Source organism: Sorghum bicolor, chromosome 1 (genome assembly GCF_000003195.3).
Source record: "Sorghum bicolor cultivar BTx623 chromosome 1, Sorghum_bicolor_NCBIv3, whole genome shotgun sequence".
Lineage (NCBI taxonomy): Eukaryota > Viridiplantae > Streptophyta > Magnoliopsida > Poales > Poaceae > Sorghum > Sorghum bicolor.
In genome coordinates, this window is record NC_012870.2 from 80,632,435 (window position 1) to 80,652,759 (window position 20,325).

A 20,325-nucleotide genomic window follows, 5' to 3' on the forward strand; every position below is an offset into this window, starting at 1 on the left:
TCTTCTATAATGAAATGAAGTGAAGATCCTGTGCTTTTTTGAAGGAAAAAATAAATGAGAAGACCTGCACTTGATCAAACATTGACTCACATTGTGGAAAATATAGCATATACATTCTGGGAGGAAACGAACATTCGCAGCTTCACCCCAAATCAGAAAGTAGAGGGCAACCAATATGATTTTCCGGTTCTTATTTACTGCTTCAAGGCTAAAAGAAGAAGGTAAACTGGTCAGCATCATGAAAGATGGTAGCATGCACAAGGAAAGTGCCACCATCACCCCCCCCCCCCCCGGCACCCACCCACAACACACACTCACCTGGTCCACGCAACACGCTTGCCCAAGTACCTACACCATTTTATGTAGTTGTCCAGTACTTTGCAAAAAACTTCAGTGACAGCCATCTCATCAATTTTCTGCAAGGATCATAGGCCCAATTAGTGTCTGGTGCATATATACAGAGAGAACTTGCTGAAATGGATACACAAGGCCATGACAAAGATTCCATACATGGTGACTGTCTGAGCTTTTACCAGAAACATGTTAGACAACAACAATTAGTATAGGCATTAATAAGTAATGCTAATGTATCTCAAAAACTTAAACAACACTTCAGGATCTGATTTTCTTTTCTCGAATATGCAGATGATCTGCATATTATTGAATTATTAGAATGTAATGTTACCGCAAAACTTCAGTTCTGTAAGGCAATTATACTAGCAAAACTATACTGACAGGTAATAAGCCCCTATTTGTATCCAGATCAACTAATAAACACAAAAAAGGCTGATAATTCAGATTTTTACTCCTTGTTCTAGACCGAGCTTAGTTTAAACAATAGAAGAAAAATACATCACCAAGGCCACTATGAGAGACCCATCACCCAACTACAGTTTATAGAGTTTTCAAGACTAAGTTCGTGGTAAACACCAATACCTTGTTAACGTCCAACAACACCTATTTAATATAACATATAGAGTATAACATCAGCAGGATCTAAAAATCTTACAAAATGCAGAACTAGTAGATAAGCTACATAATAAAAGAGCAGAAGGACTCACAGGTTCTGACCCAATTAGCAGGCTTAGCCGGGATTGAGCATTGGCTAACATAAGTACAACATTTTCACGCTGGTTCCGAATATTATCTTCCTGGAACAATCATTCAACCAAAGTGGATGGTCAATACAAAGGCAATACAAAATTGGATTAACAAATTGACGGCAAACAATTGCATTAGCATGTAGAGATAAAGGAAAACATCCCATAAAAGTTTCCTGATTAGCATTAAGCCATATAATACAAAAGTCAACGGGCCAAGCATTCAAACTTTTGAAAAAAGAATCTACGGCAAAATCAATGGCACTAGTTTTAGTCATTAACTTGTTTATGAAAAATGTTCAAAATGTCCAAGCCATCACTTACTCAATCTGCACAAATCAAACTGTCCATTTCCATATCAAAGATAACAGAGTAACACAGTGTCTTAGGAGAGCCAAGACTCAAAGGTGGCATGTCAACAGATAAATGGAAGATGTCAACTGTCAAAGCCAGTTAGTGGTCTAATCATTTGGCAGTTCCAAAGTCTAAGCAAATTAAAAAGTACTATTGGCAATATGCGAGATTTGGACTCAGAATTCTTCCATAATAGTATTAGCTAAATCTATAAAAACACATACAGGATAAAATAGATGACTCAGAACAAGCAACAATTTTAACTGCTCCATATGGAAACATGCAGGATAAAATATAAACTAATCATTTAGAAGATCTAATATCAAACTGTTGAAAAGTATGTATATGTACCTGGAAGCCAAAAACATATTGCAAAAGGTCGAAAATGTCTTTTTGTCTTAGCTGGGGTGTATCAAAAGGGAATCGTGGCAGGTCCTCACAGTTCTGAATTGCTGCTGTTGCAGCCCTGACCTGATACAGTTGCATGGAATAGTTCTCATGAACACAAAGATATTTATTTTGTTTGTTAAGCTATAACAAAATAATGAAAGAGCTCTCGAGTCTTTGAGTACCAGCATAGACAACTCTGGACTTTTTAGTTTTTACCACCTAAATTTCTTCTCTTCATTAACAGCATATAAATCCCAAAAAACATTTTATTGCTCCAGCAATGAGAAAAGGAAAGTGGACTATAGGAATGGCATGATGTATGATTATTTTAACCCAAGTAAAAAAAATAAGTGCAACCAAGTGAGCTTGAAGTAAAAGATTGTAAAATTGACCAGTGATGTCTATATGTAAATATGCCATATGAAAATAACAGCTTATAGAGTTTGTAATTGATTCAAAGGACTTCTAAAGTCCATGGCAATATTACATTTAAAAATTAAAAGCATAGTACAGCACAAATTTATAATCAATATTGGTGTTTCAATCAAAACCAAAAGTACATATCCATACCTCAGGGAAAAACCCAATAATATTTGCCACTGAAGATGGTGCATCAAGGGGAACAATGTTGTATGGCATAAGTTCACCTCTCAAGGCTGCATCAGATCTTTTTATTTTCTTTATCTGAAAAAAAAAGGTGGATGAGAAGAGTAATGGTACATTATATATAACAAAAAATTGTTCTTGTGAAGCAAATACTATTATTGTCACAGGGTTTTAGTGCACCAGTGATACAGCTACATACAAAAAATACGGGGTTTTTTTTCACAGGGTCATGAGTTCCGCCATGTTACCTCCTCCAGAATTTGTCTATGAAGTCTATCAGTTGGTGACTGGCCAACAAGATTTTCCAGAACATCAAGCAAAGCCCTCAATGTAGCAAAAACTTTCTTCATTTCCCTTGCCCTATTTCCCATCCTGATCGTAGTAAGGAAAATAGAATTGCCATGAGACACATAGTAACAAACACAAGACTTCTAACGAATAAATAACAGGGTAAGCCCTGAGAGTGATACAATATTTTGAAGGTAGTAGATAGATATGTTTCCATTACATTAAGAAAAGAGTAACCAAAAACATATGGCACATAGAACTCAGAAGGCAAAACTGGACTGAGCATAGACAAGCCTTTTTATTAACAACTGGGGAATACAACAAAAGCTCAGCAAGCATATATATCATGTTTAAACAACTAGACTTGGTTTTCACACCAAAAATTACATTCCACTCCAGTGGAACAGATTAGACTAGATCACCCAATCCCATTTCTTGTTGATGGAAAATCCAAAGAAAGAAGGATGTTATAGCATAGTATCAACTTCAGAGAGCAAAGTTCTAAAAGATGTGGCACATAATATAATAGCACCACATAGCTTAGTTGTTCAACAATAAGAAGGCAAATGAGCTACTGACTACTGAGTGCGCATGAAAAATGAATTCACAGAGAATAAACAAGCAACAGTGTCATGTATCTATCCCTGTCAATTCTAGGATTACCACAAGTTCATTACATTATATAAAGAACTGATAACACAAATGTCGCTTCTGGGCACATCAAGTAAACAAAACGTATGCAGGCAAAACCTTCTGGAGCGAAGTGAACTTGAAAAATACTATTTACAAAAGATCAAATTAATGGTTGCTGATGACTAGTAAAACAGACATGAATGCATTCCTCACTTTCAGTAAAAGTATGCTAACCTAGAACTACTCCCTCCATCCCAAATAATAAGTCATTCCAAGAATCTTGGAGAGTCAAACCATCTTAAGTTTGACGAAATTTATATGGTAAGATAATAATATTTATGGTATCAACTTAGTATCATTACATTGTTCATTAATTATATTTTCATATTATACCTATTTGATGTTATAAATCTTTGTAATTCTCTCTATAATTTTGGTCAAAGTTGAGATGCTTTGACTCTCAGACATTCTTGGAATGACTTACAATTTGGGATGGAGGGAGTAGAAGTTTTATCAGGCAAAAGCTGATCAGAGTCACAAAGAATTTTGAGACCAACCCACTAGGGAAACCCAAAAAACAAAATATGTCATGAATTTTATTACAGAAGAGAGGCCATACTCTGTACTAAAGGTTCCTGACTCCCTCAGTCTCTCCTGCTCACGTTGCATATCATCAACCCGACGACGACTCTTGTATTCAAGATAAAAGTTCCACAGGACTTGAATGTCATTCTGTCGGTCTATCGGAGCCCCGTCCTTTTTAGCAAGTTTTTGCTGTGGAATGCCATGATTAGAACATGGGAAACTTAGAAATAATTCACTGAGAAGAAGAAAGACTGAGCAGAAACAAAAACAGTGAAAGTAAGCATACCTTAATTACAGATGCCAAACCTGTCTTGAACTGAAGAACCCCTCTACCTTCACTGCTGGGATCCAGATTCTGGGCCATCGTGTACGCTTGTTCACAAACTGTGGTGCAAGCCGAAAAGGAGTGACTCAAAAGAACACCAAATTGCCAACTTTAACAAAGTAAACTGACTCCCTATATCAAAATCCCTGGAAAGAAACAATTTACCAAGTTTGCCTCCTCTGATATAACGGACTGTTGTGTTTCCCCATCGCATAAAACAAACCCAACCACCCTAAACCTTAGGTATTGTGAGTATGTGCGCTCATACATAGCATTAGCAAATAGCACCTGAACACCCCCCCGCGCACCCAGCCCTGCCATGAGGTTGGCCACAATTACCAACACTGAGAACCTCCTGTTTACTCAGTGGCACGCACTGCAGGTAGTAATGGGCAATCACAGCAGGACAACAGGAAAGGCAGTGTTGCAGGACATGATAATACCCCAAATGAAGGACTCCAAAACCCGCATCCAGAGCTACCCCAAACAAATCAGCTGCCAGCTCCACCCGTGAACTGCACTGTTGTTAACTAGGAGAGAACACACAAACAGGTAAAGATATGTGGGAGGAAGGGGCTCACGGATCCGGGCGACGTTGGGGTCCTCGTCCCCGATGTCGTCGGCGGCCTGCAGGATCTGGTCTATGTTGGTGGTCCGACCCAGCGAGGCCGGCACGGCGTCGGCGAGCCTCTGCCCTCCCACGGCGGCCGGGGCTCCCCCCACGCGGAGGTGGTCTCGGTCCCGCTTGAGCGCGGCCCGCACGAGGCGCTCCCAGTTGACCGCCGCCCGCTCGGGGCCCCCGCCCCTCCGGCGCCTGGACGACGACATCGCCGCGCCCTCGCGGCGAGCCCTAGGTCAGTAACCAGTGGCGGCGAGCCGCGTGATCTGACTGTGTGCGAATAGTCTGAGGTTCCAGCTCTCCTGTGTCTACTATACTCGCTCGATCTCACTGCCGACGCCGCCGCAGCGCGTGGGTTTTGGGGTACGCAGTGACGTGGACCCTCTAGCTGCCCTCCGAAGTGTTGCAGCTTAGAGGTCGCCGCCACCGCGCCGCCCCAAGCTCGCGGCTCGCCCACGCCCGTGCAGCCGCGCCGGTCCGCCGCTGCCTCGGCGCCTCCACCTCCCGTGCTAGGGTTAGGAGCTGGTGCCTGTGTGGGTGTAGCCGTGTAGGCGTGAGACCGTGGGGGGCACAGGAGGGCTGGATGTACCGGCACTCCCTCAGCGCTCTCTGACGGATACCAACGCGTTATCGCGCTTGTCAAAAAAAAAAACGCGTTATCGCGGTCTGAGACTATTTCTCTTTTCCCATCTCCGCCTTGTTTAGTTCACCTAAAAACCAAGTTTTCAAGATTTTCCGTCACATCGAATCTTATGGCACATGTATGAAACATTAAATATAGACGAAAATAAAAACTAATTACACAGTTTAGCTGTAAATCACGAGACGGATCTTTTGATTCTAGTTAATCCATGATTAGATGATATTTGTCACAAACAAACGAAAGTGCTACAGTAACGAAACTTTTCACTTTTCAGAACTAAACAAGGCCTTAGTTCAAAAAGCTTTTAAAATTTTTTAAATTTCTCATCACATCGAGTCTTGCAACATATTGTAGAGCATTAAATATAGATAAATAAATAACTAATTATACAGTTTATTTATAATTTACGAGACAAAACTTTTAAATCTAATTAGTCTATAATTAAATAATATTTGTTAAATACAAACGAAAATGCTACGGTGTCTACTTTATAAAAAGACAATGGAAATAAACAAGGCCTTAGTTTTTATGGACAGGTCTATTAGCATTTTTCTTGTCTATATTATGGGCTGATTTGAGTTCTACAAGCTTTTTATATTTTTTGGGATAGCGAGTACGTGTGAGATAAAAAGAGCAAAGAGATAGTTTTACGTCTATATAGATGCGGAGGTACTAGTTTTCAAAATTCATACTATTTTATATTCTATAGTATTTTGTTTGTGATTAGTGATTCAGCCAATACAGGAAAACAAAAAATAGGTATAAGCAAAAACAAGAAAAAAGAAGTGCATATTATGTCTTTGCAAATAACTAATATAAAGCATATGTGGCTACCATTCTTCCGTATCAAAATAGTTGTCACTAATATCATGAAAAAATAAGACAAGGTTAACATATTAAAAAAGAGTAAAGTCCATCAGCGGTTCCTAAACTTGTTCGGATGTGTCATCCCGGTCCTTAAACTCGCAAAATGGCAGTTTAGGTACCTAAACTTGTTCGGTTGTGTCATCCTGGTCACTAAACTTAAAAATCTACCATATAGGTCCTCAAACTTATTCAGTTGTGTCATCCCGGTCCCTAAACTTGTTTTTAAGTCTTATCTGAGTCAAAACAGGACGAATCTAAAAACTCTATATTGAAAAATAATTCATAACTTTTTCATATGAACTCAAATGAAGATAAACTTTATATCAAAATTGTAGGCAGCAACATGATCTACAACTTTATAGTTGAAAAGTTTTTAAATTAAAATCGTTTATGTTCCCAAAATATTTTTTATAAGTTTATAGATTTTAAAATTTAAAATTTAAAATTAAATTTTATAACACTAAACGACTTCAAATAAAAAACTTTTCAACTACAAAGTTGTAGATTGTGCTGAGGACTATAACTTTAGTATAAAATTTGTCTTCATTTGAGTTCATATGAAAAAGTTATGAATTATTTTTTGATATAGACTTGTTAGATCGCTTTGTTTTGACCCAGATGAGATTCAAAACCAAGCTTAGGGACCGAGATGACACAATTGAACAAGTTTAGGGACCGAGATGACACAGATGAACAAGTTTGAGGACCTAAACAATCGATTTGTGAGTTTAGGGACCGGGATAACACGACAGCACAAGTTTAGGGACCGGAAGTGGACTTTACTCTATTAAAAAATACATAAACTTATGTTCACATATGTGTATATAAAAAATGTGAATACTACGAAATTGTAAAAATGATTCTAGAATTTATAATCTTTAAAGTATCGTATTACAAACTTTGTACTACTATATCTTTTAAACTACCATATTATAAACTTTGCATTGTTACGTTTAAAACTTTACACTTAGAACTTAAGCTTTGAATTGTCAAATTACAAACTTTATGCTGCTAGATTCAATACTTTGTTATATCACAATATAACTTTGTATTGATAGATTCAAAACTTTACACACAAAATTATAATCTTTGAAATATCAAATTACAAATTTTTTAATACTAGATTCAGAACTTTGAACTACCACTTTATAAACTTTGATACGGCTATGTTCAAAACTAAACTACCACATTATAAACTTTGTACTACTAGTTTCATAAATTTGAACCATCACATTATAAACTTTACATTGTTAGGTTCAAAACTTACACCCACATATATATGCACTGCTTTTACATTGGGAGTAGGCGCAAAACATGCCTTCCATTTAGATCCACCCAAAATGTTTCTCTCGTACACTAGGAGTGAACACTAAAAAAATCTCTGATAGGTTCTCCATCCACCAAATAAATGCTCCAATTCTTGTTGCTATCTCTCAAAAGTCTTTATTGTCAAAAAAGAGTCATGAGCTATGCAAAAGTTATTATAAAGAGAAGAAAATAGAGGGAGTAAAAAAGGGACAAGTGTCATAGAGATGAAAACAATGAGTACTCAGATGCTCGCCTCCCTAAAAGAAAAAAAAGAGAAAAGAAAAAAATATTTTGTATTGCTATTCAATATTTTATAAACATTACACTCAAATTTATAAATTTTGAAATATTAAATTATAAACTTTGTATTGCTATTCAATATTTTGATCTATCACAATATAAACTTTTTATTACTAACTTTAAAATATTAAAATTTTGATCTATTCAGTACTTTACACTCAGAATTTATAAACTTTGAACTATCACATTACAAACTTTGTACTATTATGTTCAAAACTTTAAACTATCACATTTATGAACTTTGTACTGATAGGTTCAAAAGTTTACACTTAGAGTTTATAAACTTTGAACTATCACGTCACTAACTTTGTATTGCTTGATTCAATACTTTATTCTATCATATTACAAATTGTATAGCTACATTCAAAACTTTACACTTAGAATTCTTAAACTTTGAACTATCACATTACAAACTTTGAAATGTTAGGCTCAAACTTTGAACAACATATTGTAACATTTACATTGTTAGATTTATAACTTAACTTTCAAAATTAACAAAATTTAAAGTATGACATTACAAACTTTATACTACTAGGTTCAAAACTTTAAACTACCAAATTGTAAACTTTACACCGCCAAGTTCAAAACTTTACACTTAAAATTAATAAACTTTAAATTCTGACATTACAAACTTTGAACTATCATATTGTAAGCTTTGTATTGCTAAATTGAAAACTTTACATTCGAGTTTATAAAAATTCAATCTATCACAATATAAACTTTTGTACTGCTAAATTCACTACTTTGATCCATCGCATTATAAATTTTCTACTATTAGGTTTAAATCTTTGCACTCTAAATTTATAAACTTTGAATTATCACATGACAAACTTTGTACTGTTAGGTTCAAACTTTGAGCTATCACATTACAAAATTTATAAACTTTGTACTCCTGTGTTCAAAACTTTACACATAGAATTTATAAACTTGAACTATCATATTATATACTTTGTACTGTTAGATTCAAAACTTTTAATTATCATATTATAAACTTTATACTTATAAGTTAAAAAGATAAAATATCTTAGCAACAAAAACATAGACAAAATTATTTTAACCAGAGGTAAAGTATCGAAAATTTCTAACACATAAATAAAAAAACTTATGCGTCCGTAATTTTACCACGCGTGTCAAAACTTTAAAATTGAAATTGCAAACCTTGAAATCATAAATTCAAAAACTTATAACACTTTTAGACAAACTTTTTTAATTATATTTAGAAAAAACTTTCTATGTGATAAAATAATACATATCAAGTTGCATATTTGAATCTTTATAAATGAAAATACAAAACTTTCAAATTAAATACATAGAAACATTGACCATTGCATATTGCAGAGTACACTACCAAAAGTCAAGTTTGAGAAGTAAAATATCAACAATTCACAATACATGTAAGATTTATAATCGAGATCATTCTAGGTAAAACTCCAATTCAGAAAACTTTAAAGATTATATATTTAAAAGAACTCTCACATATGTTTCTATGATATTCCATACTGATCCATTAACCCTCAACTTCCTAAAAAATAAACACACCATGAAGCTATCCATGAACAAAATAAAATAGTTACAATAAGTGTAAAGAGTGGCACCAAACTCTTTATGATTCTCATACTTCAACTTCACATAACTTTATTTGCATGGAGGATAGCTGAAAGGTCCTATATGGCTAGAGGGGTGAATAGTCTATTTAAAAATTCTACAAACTCACTAGAGCAAAAGGTTAGTAAATAACAAAACGAAGCTTTTTGCTCTAGCTCTAATGGTGCGTTTGCAAGCCACGTGACACAACAATTCTAGTTGATATGATCACTAGGCACACACAAACTATGTCACTACAAGCTACACTAGTGAACTATGCTACACAAGCCAATACTAGAAACTAAACTAGTTACACTACTTTGCGGTAAGTAAATAGAGAGGAAGAGATATTTATACCGCCGTGTAGGGGGTGAACCAATCACCAATATGTAAACAATCAAGCATCGAGAGAATGCCAATCAATCACAATAGAGACAATAATTTTTCTCCCGAGATTCACGTGCTTGCTGGCACGCTACGTCCCCGTTGTGTCGACCAACACTTGGTGGTTCGGCGGCTAATAGGTGTAGCTGTTGACGGTGGACAACGTCAACTTTTATTAGAACTTTAGACAAGAAGGGATACATGAATACACACTAGTCTAGGGTTTTAACTGACAATTTTCACGAGGTTTGCATGTTCCGTATTTTCTAGGGATTATTCCAGAAAAGCATAAAAGAGGGATTAGGGTGCTTAATTATCACGAAACTTATCCGCGTCGGCAAATATCGTCATTAGGCTCAGGAAGGGCCTAGAAGTCACCCGAAGGAACGAGACCCGCAGACGAAACAAGGTGGGGCCGGCCAGCCCCACCCTGGGGCCGGTCAACGCCCTATTTCGCCCCGATGGTTACCGCCTTCTGGAATCTTCCTCCCACGCCTCCTTGGAAGCCAAGCAAAGTATCCCTCCGTCGATTTTAAATCGATTTGATCCAATGGTGCACACAAGATGAAGACACGGATCGCTGACGTGGCAGTTCCTTGCCCCTTACTCCACCTCGTCCTATATAAGGACGCCCAAGGCCCCCTCCTTGAGGCATTCTACACTCCGGTGCTTCATATTCTCTACACAAATTAGGGTTAGTAGTGTGCCTCTAGTTTATCTAGTTCTAGTTCTTCTAGTTCTAGTTCTAGTTCTAGTTCATCTAGTTCTAGTTCTAGTTCTAGTTCACCTAGTTGTAATTAGAAGAGGGAGAGAGCAAAGAAGGAGCCGGATCTGTCGGATCTTCCTCGACATTGTACTTTTGCAGTATATGGTTCATCATTCAGTAATCTTCAGGTGCCTTAATTACTATTCTAAGTTCTTTATTTACTTAATCTCAGTATTTTAAGTTCATTTATTAGTTTCTCGCTTGCATCAAGTGCTCTAGTCTTTGCAACGCTAGAGTAGTAATTAATAGGTTGTGCATGGTGCTTAGTCTATATATTACCTAGAATTACACACAGTTCAACGGATAGTTGTGGTAGCCCTAGGTGGTGACGGTCGTGACGATCGACGTATTCCACCATGTTTGGATTAGTGTTGTAGGACCGTAATCGGAGCTTCCTAGTCCCCTTTCTCTTCTGTGTGTGGCTAGTGTTCTGATGTCCCAAAATAAGTAGACTTTAAAGTCAATTCGATTTATAGATCCATTAGAGAACCCTTAGAAACATCCTCTCGACCCACTAAAAATACTTTGACCTTTACCGTGGGACGATCTTGAACCTTAATTAGTACACTTTGCGTTCCTTGTAAAAAATTGATACTCTAGAATACTCTCGGGTGAAAGCTGCATCGGTACCTGTACGCTTGCGAATTTCTCTATTTACATTTAAAATACTCAACAGTAGCATGAACCTTGTCCTCACTAGAACACCGCAAGAACCTACCCACAAGTGAGGTAGCTCAATGACACGCTCAATCCACTAGAGTTGCCTTCGGCTCTCCGCCACAAACCCCTCACAATCACCGGGAGATGGCCACGAACAATCACCAACTCATGCCAATGCTCCTCCGCTGCTCCAAGCCATCTAGGTGGCGGCAACCACCAAGAGTAACAAGAAAACCGCAGCCAAATCGATCCCCAAGTGCCACTAGATGTAATCACTTAAGCAAATGCACTTGGAATCACTTCCAATCTCACAAAGATGAACAATCTATAAAGGAGATAAGTGGGAGGTGTTTTCTTAGGCTCGCAAGGATGTCAAGTAGTCAAGAATGCTAAGAGATTGAGCCCAAAGCCGGCCAACAACTATTTATAAGCCTCTCAAACAAATAGAGCCGTTGGCTCCTTCACTGGGCTGAACTCGGGATTATCGGACGCACTGTAGGGAGCCACCGAACGCTTAAGCCATGCGTCCGGTGCAGAGAAAACGGCCATGTATCCTCCTTTTTACTTTTGTGCATCGATCTTTAACGGTCATCTACAGACCACCACACGCGGTCAAGTGAGCATCAAACGCGTCTCGTCCCTTACATAGAGAGCACTGCAAACGCTTAGGGGCACCGGACCCAGACCACCGAACGTGCCCTGAGCATCCGGTGCTCTCAGTCAGAGTCACTCACATAAGTGAGGCAGCACCGAACACACCAACACGGTTTAACCCGCGTCCGGTGCCTGGAGTCCGGTGCCTAAGCGTAACAAGGCCAGGCACTGACAGCACACCGGACGCGCAGGCTGAGCATCCGGTGCCTCCGTGGCCAGCGTCCGGTGCCTCCGTGGCCAACATCCGGTGACACTCCTGCGACTTCTCTAAACTTCCCACCACCGCACTAGAAAAAATGCATTTCATTTTCTCAAGAGCGTCGAACCCCGTCTCGCAAGCTCGGCGGGAGGAAGAGAGGAACCCAACCTCTCTCTACCCTTCAACCTCCACCTCCTTCTCAAAGTGTGCCAACACCACCAAGTGTACACCACGATGTGCTGTGTTAGCATTTTCATAAACATTTTCTTTGAAGGAGTTAAGTTAGCTCACTAGGTTCTAAATGCATGCACATGAACAATGACACCTAGTGACACTTGATAACCGCTTAGACAAAGAATTCCCCTCTTTATAGTACGGCTATCTATCCCAAATGTGATCACAACCTCTATGGTGTCTTCACCAAAACTAAAATCCTAAGCAATACCTTTGCCTTGATCTCCGTAGGGTTTTGTTTTTCTCTTTCTTCTTTTTCAAGTTGAGCACTTGATCATCTTGTGGTTATCACCATCATCACCATGATCATCATTTGCTCCATCATTTGGCATGTATCAACCTTATTAAGTCTACACACTTAGTATAGAGGTTAGTACTAGGGTTTTATTAATTATTCAAAACCAAACTAGGGCTTTCAATAGCATTGAAGGCTCGACGGTTCTTAGGCATATGGTTCTAAAGAACCGAATCCACGTGAATAATAACTTGAGAAGTATAGCTTTGTTAACAAAGGAGCAGAGTACCACTTATTTGTTTTCTTCTCAGAAACTAATCTCTCTGATACACAAATGCAAATTATCATAATTCATGCAATCTTGGTGAGACGCGAATAGAAAGATTTCACGCGGATAGAAAATTATCATAATGGCTAGTCATAATTTATCTTACTTTTTCATTTATTTTTGTATTTATTTGATGCGACAATTCATTTTAGATGCCTTGAGGGTAATAGGGCAATATTAGTCTCACTATTTATAGCATAAGTTGCAAGTGCCTCCCATAGTCCCATATCTAGATTGACACATCTTTAAATTTTCCAGCAAGGCATCGTTTGAATGCAAGATCTAGAAATAAAAGATTTTTAAAAGCAATTTAAAGCACAATTTTAAAGATGCCCGTGCGTTGCAACGGGAGAAAAAATTATAGAAATGTTATATATCTATTTATGTTTTAATATTTCCATAAAATTTAAAGTTTATAATTTATTTTGATGAGCACGAAATATATAATACCAATTAGTATTGGCAATAATATGATAATATTCTATTAAATTCATATCCAAAAATCCTTTGATAGAAATATTTCACGCATTGTAAAGCACACCAATTTGATAATATCTATAGTTTAAATTGGGTTACAACCTTTATCGAAGGATTTGCACTTACGTACAACATGCTCAGATTTTGCTCATTATTTAATTAAATAGATAAATGGTTGATCTGGGTTCTAACAAAAATAAGTTTTGTTCATAATCAAAACTATATCAATAACTTAGCGGTAGGAATATTTATTTATTAATAAAAGATAAAAATATTTATTATTATTTTATACAAAAAAGACAAAAAAATGGGAAAAAGGCATGGATAAAAATATTGACCGTATATCTTTTACATGCATGCTTGTTGACGGTTCTTAAGTATCAAATATAATCATCAAATAAATAAAGAAAAGGATCCAACACCCAGACTTAGAGTTTTATCTAACAGAATTCCACGAGTTTTGGTGTTTGTCTATTTCTGCAGGGGGTTATTAGAGAATATGGAGAAAAGGTCCACATGTCGGGTTTACATAGAGATATTAACGTACACCGTAATTATCCAACATCTAGAAGAGTCCAGAAGCCACGAGAACGAGCGGGCCCGGGGGCTGGGCGCCCGCCCTCCCCCTTAGGCGCCCGCCCAAGGCTCTCAGCCAATCAGGCTCCGTCTCACGGATAATGCTCCACCAACCTAAAGGATTAAGGAAAACCGTGCGATTAAGGTCGGTTTGATCCGACGGCCCATATTTATTTGGAGGGGCTATATAAGCAGCCCCCTGGCCCTTGGAGGACGACTCATTCTCGTTCCTCAAACCCTAATTCATTCATCAGGAGAAGAGTCTCTGATCAAGCCATAGAGCCACCACATCAACTAGATCTCTAGTTTAGTATAGCTACATAGAATTAGAACTAGAAGAAGTCAATCTTCGATTGGTTTCTGGATCTGTCAATAGGATTTTTGGTAATTCCTCTACTATTCTTTATTTGTTCATCATTGTTCTTCAATATTATGAATACAACTTTGTTCTATTTCAATATATTGATTATGATTTTGCTCTACTTGTTTATATTTGCAATTATATCGTTCTTAGTTTATCATAGTTATATACTTGGCTTAGTTAGATTGGAATTATATACATGTTTAGGATCATATACCGTTTATCCATCAGATCCATAGGTAAATGATAGATATTGTGTAGGCGTGGTGCCTATACCGTATTTATCTGCGATTGTACCCTATATGCCGGATCGCGGGGTAGTTCGTGGTGGTGACAGCTCCATTGATTCTTATATAGTCCCCCTCCCGTGTATAGGGCAGGCAGAGCAACATGATTACAGGAGAGTGATTGCTATGTTTCTCGTCTTCCTTGACAATATAACTATGTATGGGCGTAGTCCTTTCTCGCAATGATTGCTGAGTATAATTGCACTAAGTATGATATGCTAGACTTTATAGTTAAGAATAATTTAGAAAATATTCTTGTAGTTCATCCTAATCCCATGCTAATGACTTGCTAGAATATCTGTTGAGGTGCTTATCATTATTATATATGGCTAGTTATGCTGATCAAATTAGTTATCTTTGTCACCATTCATACTTTATCTATATTTTATGTGACATTTATTCCTGTATGCAAGAGATAGATGAATGCTCTCTATTACACATGCAATGATAGATACTCAGTTCCATATTTCATTCCATAATCAACACTGATGTTAGTAATCCCTTCCCAGTGGTAAAAATATAAATAACGATACCTGGAATACTTTCCGGTTAAAATGCTACATCGGTATTAATCTGTGCGCTTGCATATCTCATTTATTATTTATTCAGAAGAGCAATTACATATTTCAGTACTGCGTCTCTCATGTCATGCTGAGGATGACAACTTGGCTTAAATGGCATGAGGGATAGGTTTGACATTTTTTGGCGCTGTTATCAGAAATAAAAAACTAAGTCTACTTTTGATAATGACGTTAAGAATGTCCAACAATGCTCATACCATCTTCACGTATATGTGAGCATTTGATGATAATAATGGGCCACAATGAGAACTTGTTCCTATTTCTAGGCTGGTCGATCCATATATCGAATTCACAACAACGAGTCTATCTATGATATAGTAAACAAAAGGGGTAGAGACGAGAGTCTTACTCTAAAAGATAAAAAGTATATTGAAAAATAAAATAAGATGAGAGTTGAAAAAGCCACGAAAACAAATAGAGTCGAACAAAACCTTCCATGATTTAATATTTAAAGGTGAACTGAGTTGGACAAGAGAAGTCTTCTTAATTTCCTATTTTATGCTTTTCTATTTGTTCATTAGTATTCTTATCAATTTACTGGAGAGATCTATTGAGATTTGGATTAGGATTCCAAACTATCTATTTACCTATGATATCATTGGAGAGTTTTTTGTTAGTATTTTTTTCTTGACTAGCGTCACTCCTAGCTAGCGTGGGATCTTGTGTTTTTGGATTTTTTTTCTTTATACACATCTTAGAGCATCGTCAACGGTTTGACATTTTTTCTTTGCCATTTGTTGGAGTTTGCCAACTTTGAAAAGCAAATGAGAAGTAGAAAAATAAGACATTTTCAAGAGTTTGCGAATCTGACTTGTCATTTACCAAAATATGGACCCAACTGCCGAAAGTTTTCAGCATGCACGCGGTCTCGGTTTATTCGCAGGCTTTCTTCGCGCGTTCAGGAAGTCCGTCGTCACTCGCGTTGAAGAGGTCCGCCGCCAGTTGCTTCGTCCCGTGGCTCGGTATCTGCTCCTGGCAAGTCTACGGTCGGTCGCTAGAAGAAGTGCCTGAAGATCGGCAAGCAGTGCAAGTTCCCCTAGAGATCGGCAAGTAGTCCACGATCGCGCTGGCCGGTGGCCGCCGAGCCACGATCATTGATCCATCTTGCTGCTGCTGTGATCGGTGTTTTCCGATCGCGCGTGGGAGTCACAGCAGATCGGTGTTTGCCAAGTCGCGGACGGACTTGCATAAATGCCAAGCCTCCTCTGGAATTTGTCAAGTTTCCAAAAATGCAAAACCAATATACAAAACTGTTGGAGAGGTGTTTTTATAAATTTTGGCAAAAATCAAGAATGCAAAAGCAATATACAAAACTGTTGGAGATGCTCTTATCTATTTTTTCTATTTTCTTAATTAGCGTAGAGAATTTTTTTGTCCTTTTTCCTTTGTTGCTTTGTATGTGATTGTATTTTGTATTTTTTTAATTTTTTCATGGTCTTCTTTATCCATGTCCTATTGGTAGTCATATTCAGTTGATTTTTAGTCCATCACTTTTTCTTCCTATTTTTTAAATTTCAATATAAATATTAAAAAATAGGAATCTAGACTTCTAGTTCTTGACCTAATATGTTTTGTCACTTTTTCTTTTCTAATTTCTAATATAAATATTAAAAAAAATAAGAATTTAGAGTTTTTATTTCTAACCCAATATATTTTAGAATCCAACTCCATATCACACTAGCACAGACTATGTATATAAGTGTGGATGGAAGAGATGGATCAAACAAATGGACGAATGGAAAAAGATTCTGAAATTTTATCTTTTTATTATTAGACATAGATTATACTTCCTCCATACCCATAAAGAAAATCGTTTAGGACAACAACATGATCTCTAAAGCTTAACTTTGACTCCTTGTTTTTTATAAAAATATTTATCAAAAAGTGGCGTATGTATATTTTTATGAAAGTATTTTTCAAGATAAATCCATTCATATGGTTTTTATATTTTCAAACTCAACAACTTAAAAGTTATTCATGATTTATATTTTCAATGTTTGACTCAAACCTTATCCAGAATGATTTCTTTTATGGGTATGAAGGGAGTACTAGGGACTTCACCTTATTTAGTTCCCCTATAAAATTTAAAAACTTTTCAAGATTTCCCATCACATCGAATATTGCGGCACATGTATGATGTATTAAATATAGATGAAAATAAAAATTAATTATACAGTTTACCTGTAAATCGTGACATGAATTTTTGAGCTTAGTTAGTTCATAATTAAATAATATTTGCCAAATAAAAACGAAAGTGCTACAATACATAATTAAAAAAAATTGAGAACTGAACAAGGCCGAACAACAAAAGCAAGTGCCTCCAAAAGCTAAAATGCGTGTAGTGATTGTGAGATTAATTGCCTGAAAGGAACGGACGAGTAATTAATTAATTAATCAGAGAGCTTCTTCTTCTTCATCCGTTCCAAGAAGCTCTTGCCCTGGAGCTTGGCGGAGAAGAAGAGCGTGATGAAGCTTTGGTGGTCCAGCGTCTTATACTTGGGCGCCTCCTGGTCGCCGAGGAGCTCCGGCAGCGGGCCAATGGTGGCATGTATGCTGGGAGAGTGGAACGCCGCGACGGACAGACGCTCCGTGTGGGCGTTGACGACGGCCCGGTGCTCGACGCTCCTGTACCTGCCGTTGGTGAAGATCTCGAGGACGTCTCCGACGTTGACGACGAAGGCGCCCTGCCGCGGCGTGATGGGAAGCCAAGCGCCGTCACCGGGCCTCCTGATCTGCAGGCCCTGGATCTGGTTGACCTGGAGGACCAGGGTGAGGAGGTCCGAGTCGGAGTGCGGGGAGAAGCCCAGGACCTTGTCCGCCGCTTCAGCGCAGGGAGGGTAGTAGTTCATCCTCACCGACTGCATCATCCCGCCGCCGCCGGCGACGAGGCGCTCCGGGTCCGTGAGGTCCAGGTTCCTGGACATGGCGCTCAGCAGGCGGTCGGCGACGTGCTTGACGGCGGCGGAGTAGGTGTCCAGCGTCCGGCTGAAGCTGTCGGGCCAGAAGCTGAGGTTCCTGTGCTCCGGCGGCTGCGTGTTGAGGTAGAGGACGTCGGCCCAGTCCAGCTTCTGGTCGTCGGAGACGACGAACAGCTGGCCGTAGCCCTCCAGCTGACCTGCCTGCTGACGGAACTGCTGCTTGGCCTCCGCAGGAAGCGCGAAGAATGCCTGGGTGCTGGCCTTCATCGCCTCCATCACATCCTCCGGAACACCGTGGTTTATCAGCTTTTTATTTATTTATTTTTTTTTGCAACAAGATCGAGCAGATATATATCTCAGTTATTATTTTATATCTAGAAGAAGAAGAAGAAGAAGAAGAAGAAGAAGAAGAAGAAGAAGAAGAAGAAGAAGAAGAAGAAGAAGAAGAAGAAGAACTCAAATCAAAGAAACAACTAACCTGGAAGAAGCCCCAGTCCTGGCAGGCCGCATGGAGGCGCGCTGATTCTTCGGGGTCGACCAGCAGCAGCCTCTGGAAGTCGATGATGGGGATAGTCGCCGTCGCGTCGCCGTCGACGACATCATCCGTGGCCAGCTCTGGACGGAGATACCTCGGTGGCACTGGTGCATGACCGCCGCCGGTGGCCACCATGGCCTGCACGCTGGGCACAGGAAGAGACCCCGCCATCTCCATCTCGATCGATCTCTTCTTCTTCTTCAACGAATTGAGTGACTGACTGTGAGCTTTGTGACTACCGACAAATTAGCTAGCTAGGATAGGACGATGAAAAATGAAAGGAATGGCGTGGCCGTGCCTGTGGAATGTGGAACAAATGTGGGTGTGGATGTGGATGGATGGATGGCCGCCACTTGCACTTTGTGTAGAATATATAAATTTTTCTCACACTAAGGCCAGTCTTAATGCAATTTTATCATAGTTTTTATGGACATTAAATATGCTGATGTGATACGATGATAGAAGTTTTTTTGAGCAGAGAGAGTTTCATTTCTATAAAACTCTTCTGCACTATTTCCAAAATCAGATAGGTTGAAAACTAGGACACAAAACTCCTCGCCAAGACTGGCCTAATACATCACCTAAACCTACCTACAGCATCCGGCCCATACTCTCCTTGTTACTACCGCCATTATATTACTTCATATCATGTATCAGTATAATATAGTGCCGTGTTGCTTCAGTACTTGATTAAAAAAAATTTTGCTTCAGTACTGTATGTTGCACGTATATTTGTTATATAGACCTGTGGTCGCTGGCCTGGGGTAGTATATATTACACGATCACATGGGTATATGTGCATCAGTCGTCTCATTCATCAAATTTAAATGAATGAAATATACGCGCCTATCTTGAACATCAATACTCTACGTCATACTGTTTTTTTGTTTATGAATTTTTTCATTTATGTTTTTCTTCCTTTTGATCTGTCTCAAAAACAAATACATTCTGGAAACTAAAGCGGTCAATTTTTTTTTAATAAAATACTAATACTCATGATATCAAACAAGCACTATTGAATTTATGGTGAAATATATGTTTATGCTATACCTATTTTATGTTACAAAGTTTAAGTAGTGATGAAGCTAGAATTATATCCTTTTCTGGACCGTCCCAAAATAATTGTTCTCGCTTTCCGACAAATAACTTTGATTAAATATATATTAAAAAATATTAATATTTATGTTATATAATTAGTATCATTGGAAAGATATTTAAATATACTTTTTAACAAATTTTATTGCACGTATTTTCAACAAATCGAGTCAAACTTGCGACACAAAAATAAAAAACAACACTTAATTTAGAACAGAGGGAGTATTTGTTACAGGCCTAATTACTACCTCGGGTATAGGAATCTTTCAATGGTTGAAACTATATAGGGTTTCCATAGCGGCCACGTCAACAAGAAATCGTTTCTAGAAACTACTCCTCACAGTGCTAGTGTCTTTGTCTAATAAATGGTGTCTTTTTTCTCAATCTCTCCTAACTACCATCTTTTCTCCTCCTTCAGCGTGAGTAGCATGTG

General features: G+C 38.2%; 2 protein-coding genes across 3 annotated transcripts in view; both read right to left on the reverse strand.

Annotated features, from left to right (window-relative positions):
- Nucleotides 1-5,485, reverse strand: part of LOC8081557 (callose synthase 10) — a 34,696-nt gene extending 29,211 nt beyond the window's left edge. The window contains exons 1-9 of the mRNA XM_021451748.1: nucleotides 4,863-5,485; nucleotides 4,243-4,340; nucleotides 3,991-4,145; nucleotides 2,699-2,822; nucleotides 2,415-2,528; nucleotides 1,806-1,925; nucleotides 1,062-1,151; nucleotides 319-416; nucleotides 91-208 (exon numbers count right to left, since the gene is read on the reverse strand). Of these exons, the coding sequence (XP_021307423.1) occupies nucleotides 91-208; nucleotides 319-416; nucleotides 1,062-1,151; nucleotides 1,806-1,925; nucleotides 2,415-2,528; nucleotides 2,699-2,822; nucleotides 3,991-4,145; nucleotides 4,243-4,340; nucleotides 4,863-5,109 (1,164 nt within the window). The 5' untranslated portion in view covers nucleotides 5,110-5,485. The remainder of the gene's footprint in view (nucleotides 1-90; nucleotides 209-318; nucleotides 417-1,061; nucleotides 1,152-1,805; nucleotides 1,926-2,414; nucleotides 2,529-2,698; nucleotides 2,823-3,990; nucleotides 4,146-4,242; nucleotides 4,341-4,862) is intronic.
- On the reverse strand, nucleotides 17,615-19,216 carry LOC8081558 (S-norcoclaurine synthase 1). Of its 2 annotated transcripts, none has more exons than XM_021457958.1 (2): nucleotides 18,741-19,216; nucleotides 17,615-18,544 (listed from the first exon to the last, which is right to left on the reverse strand). In XM_021457958.1, exons 1-2 carry the CDS (start codon nucleotides 18,972-18,974, stop codon nucleotides 17,735-17,737), a joined length of 1,044 nt encoding a protein of 347 aa, XP_021313633.1. In that variant the 5' UTR covers nucleotides 18,975-19,216; the 3' UTR covers nucleotides 17,615-17,734. The 2 variants fall into 2 exon arrangements, with proteins under 2 accessions (XP_021313633.1, XP_002468701.1); XM_002468656.2 differs by having other exon boundaries at nucleotides 17,615-18,568; nucleotides 18,741-19,211.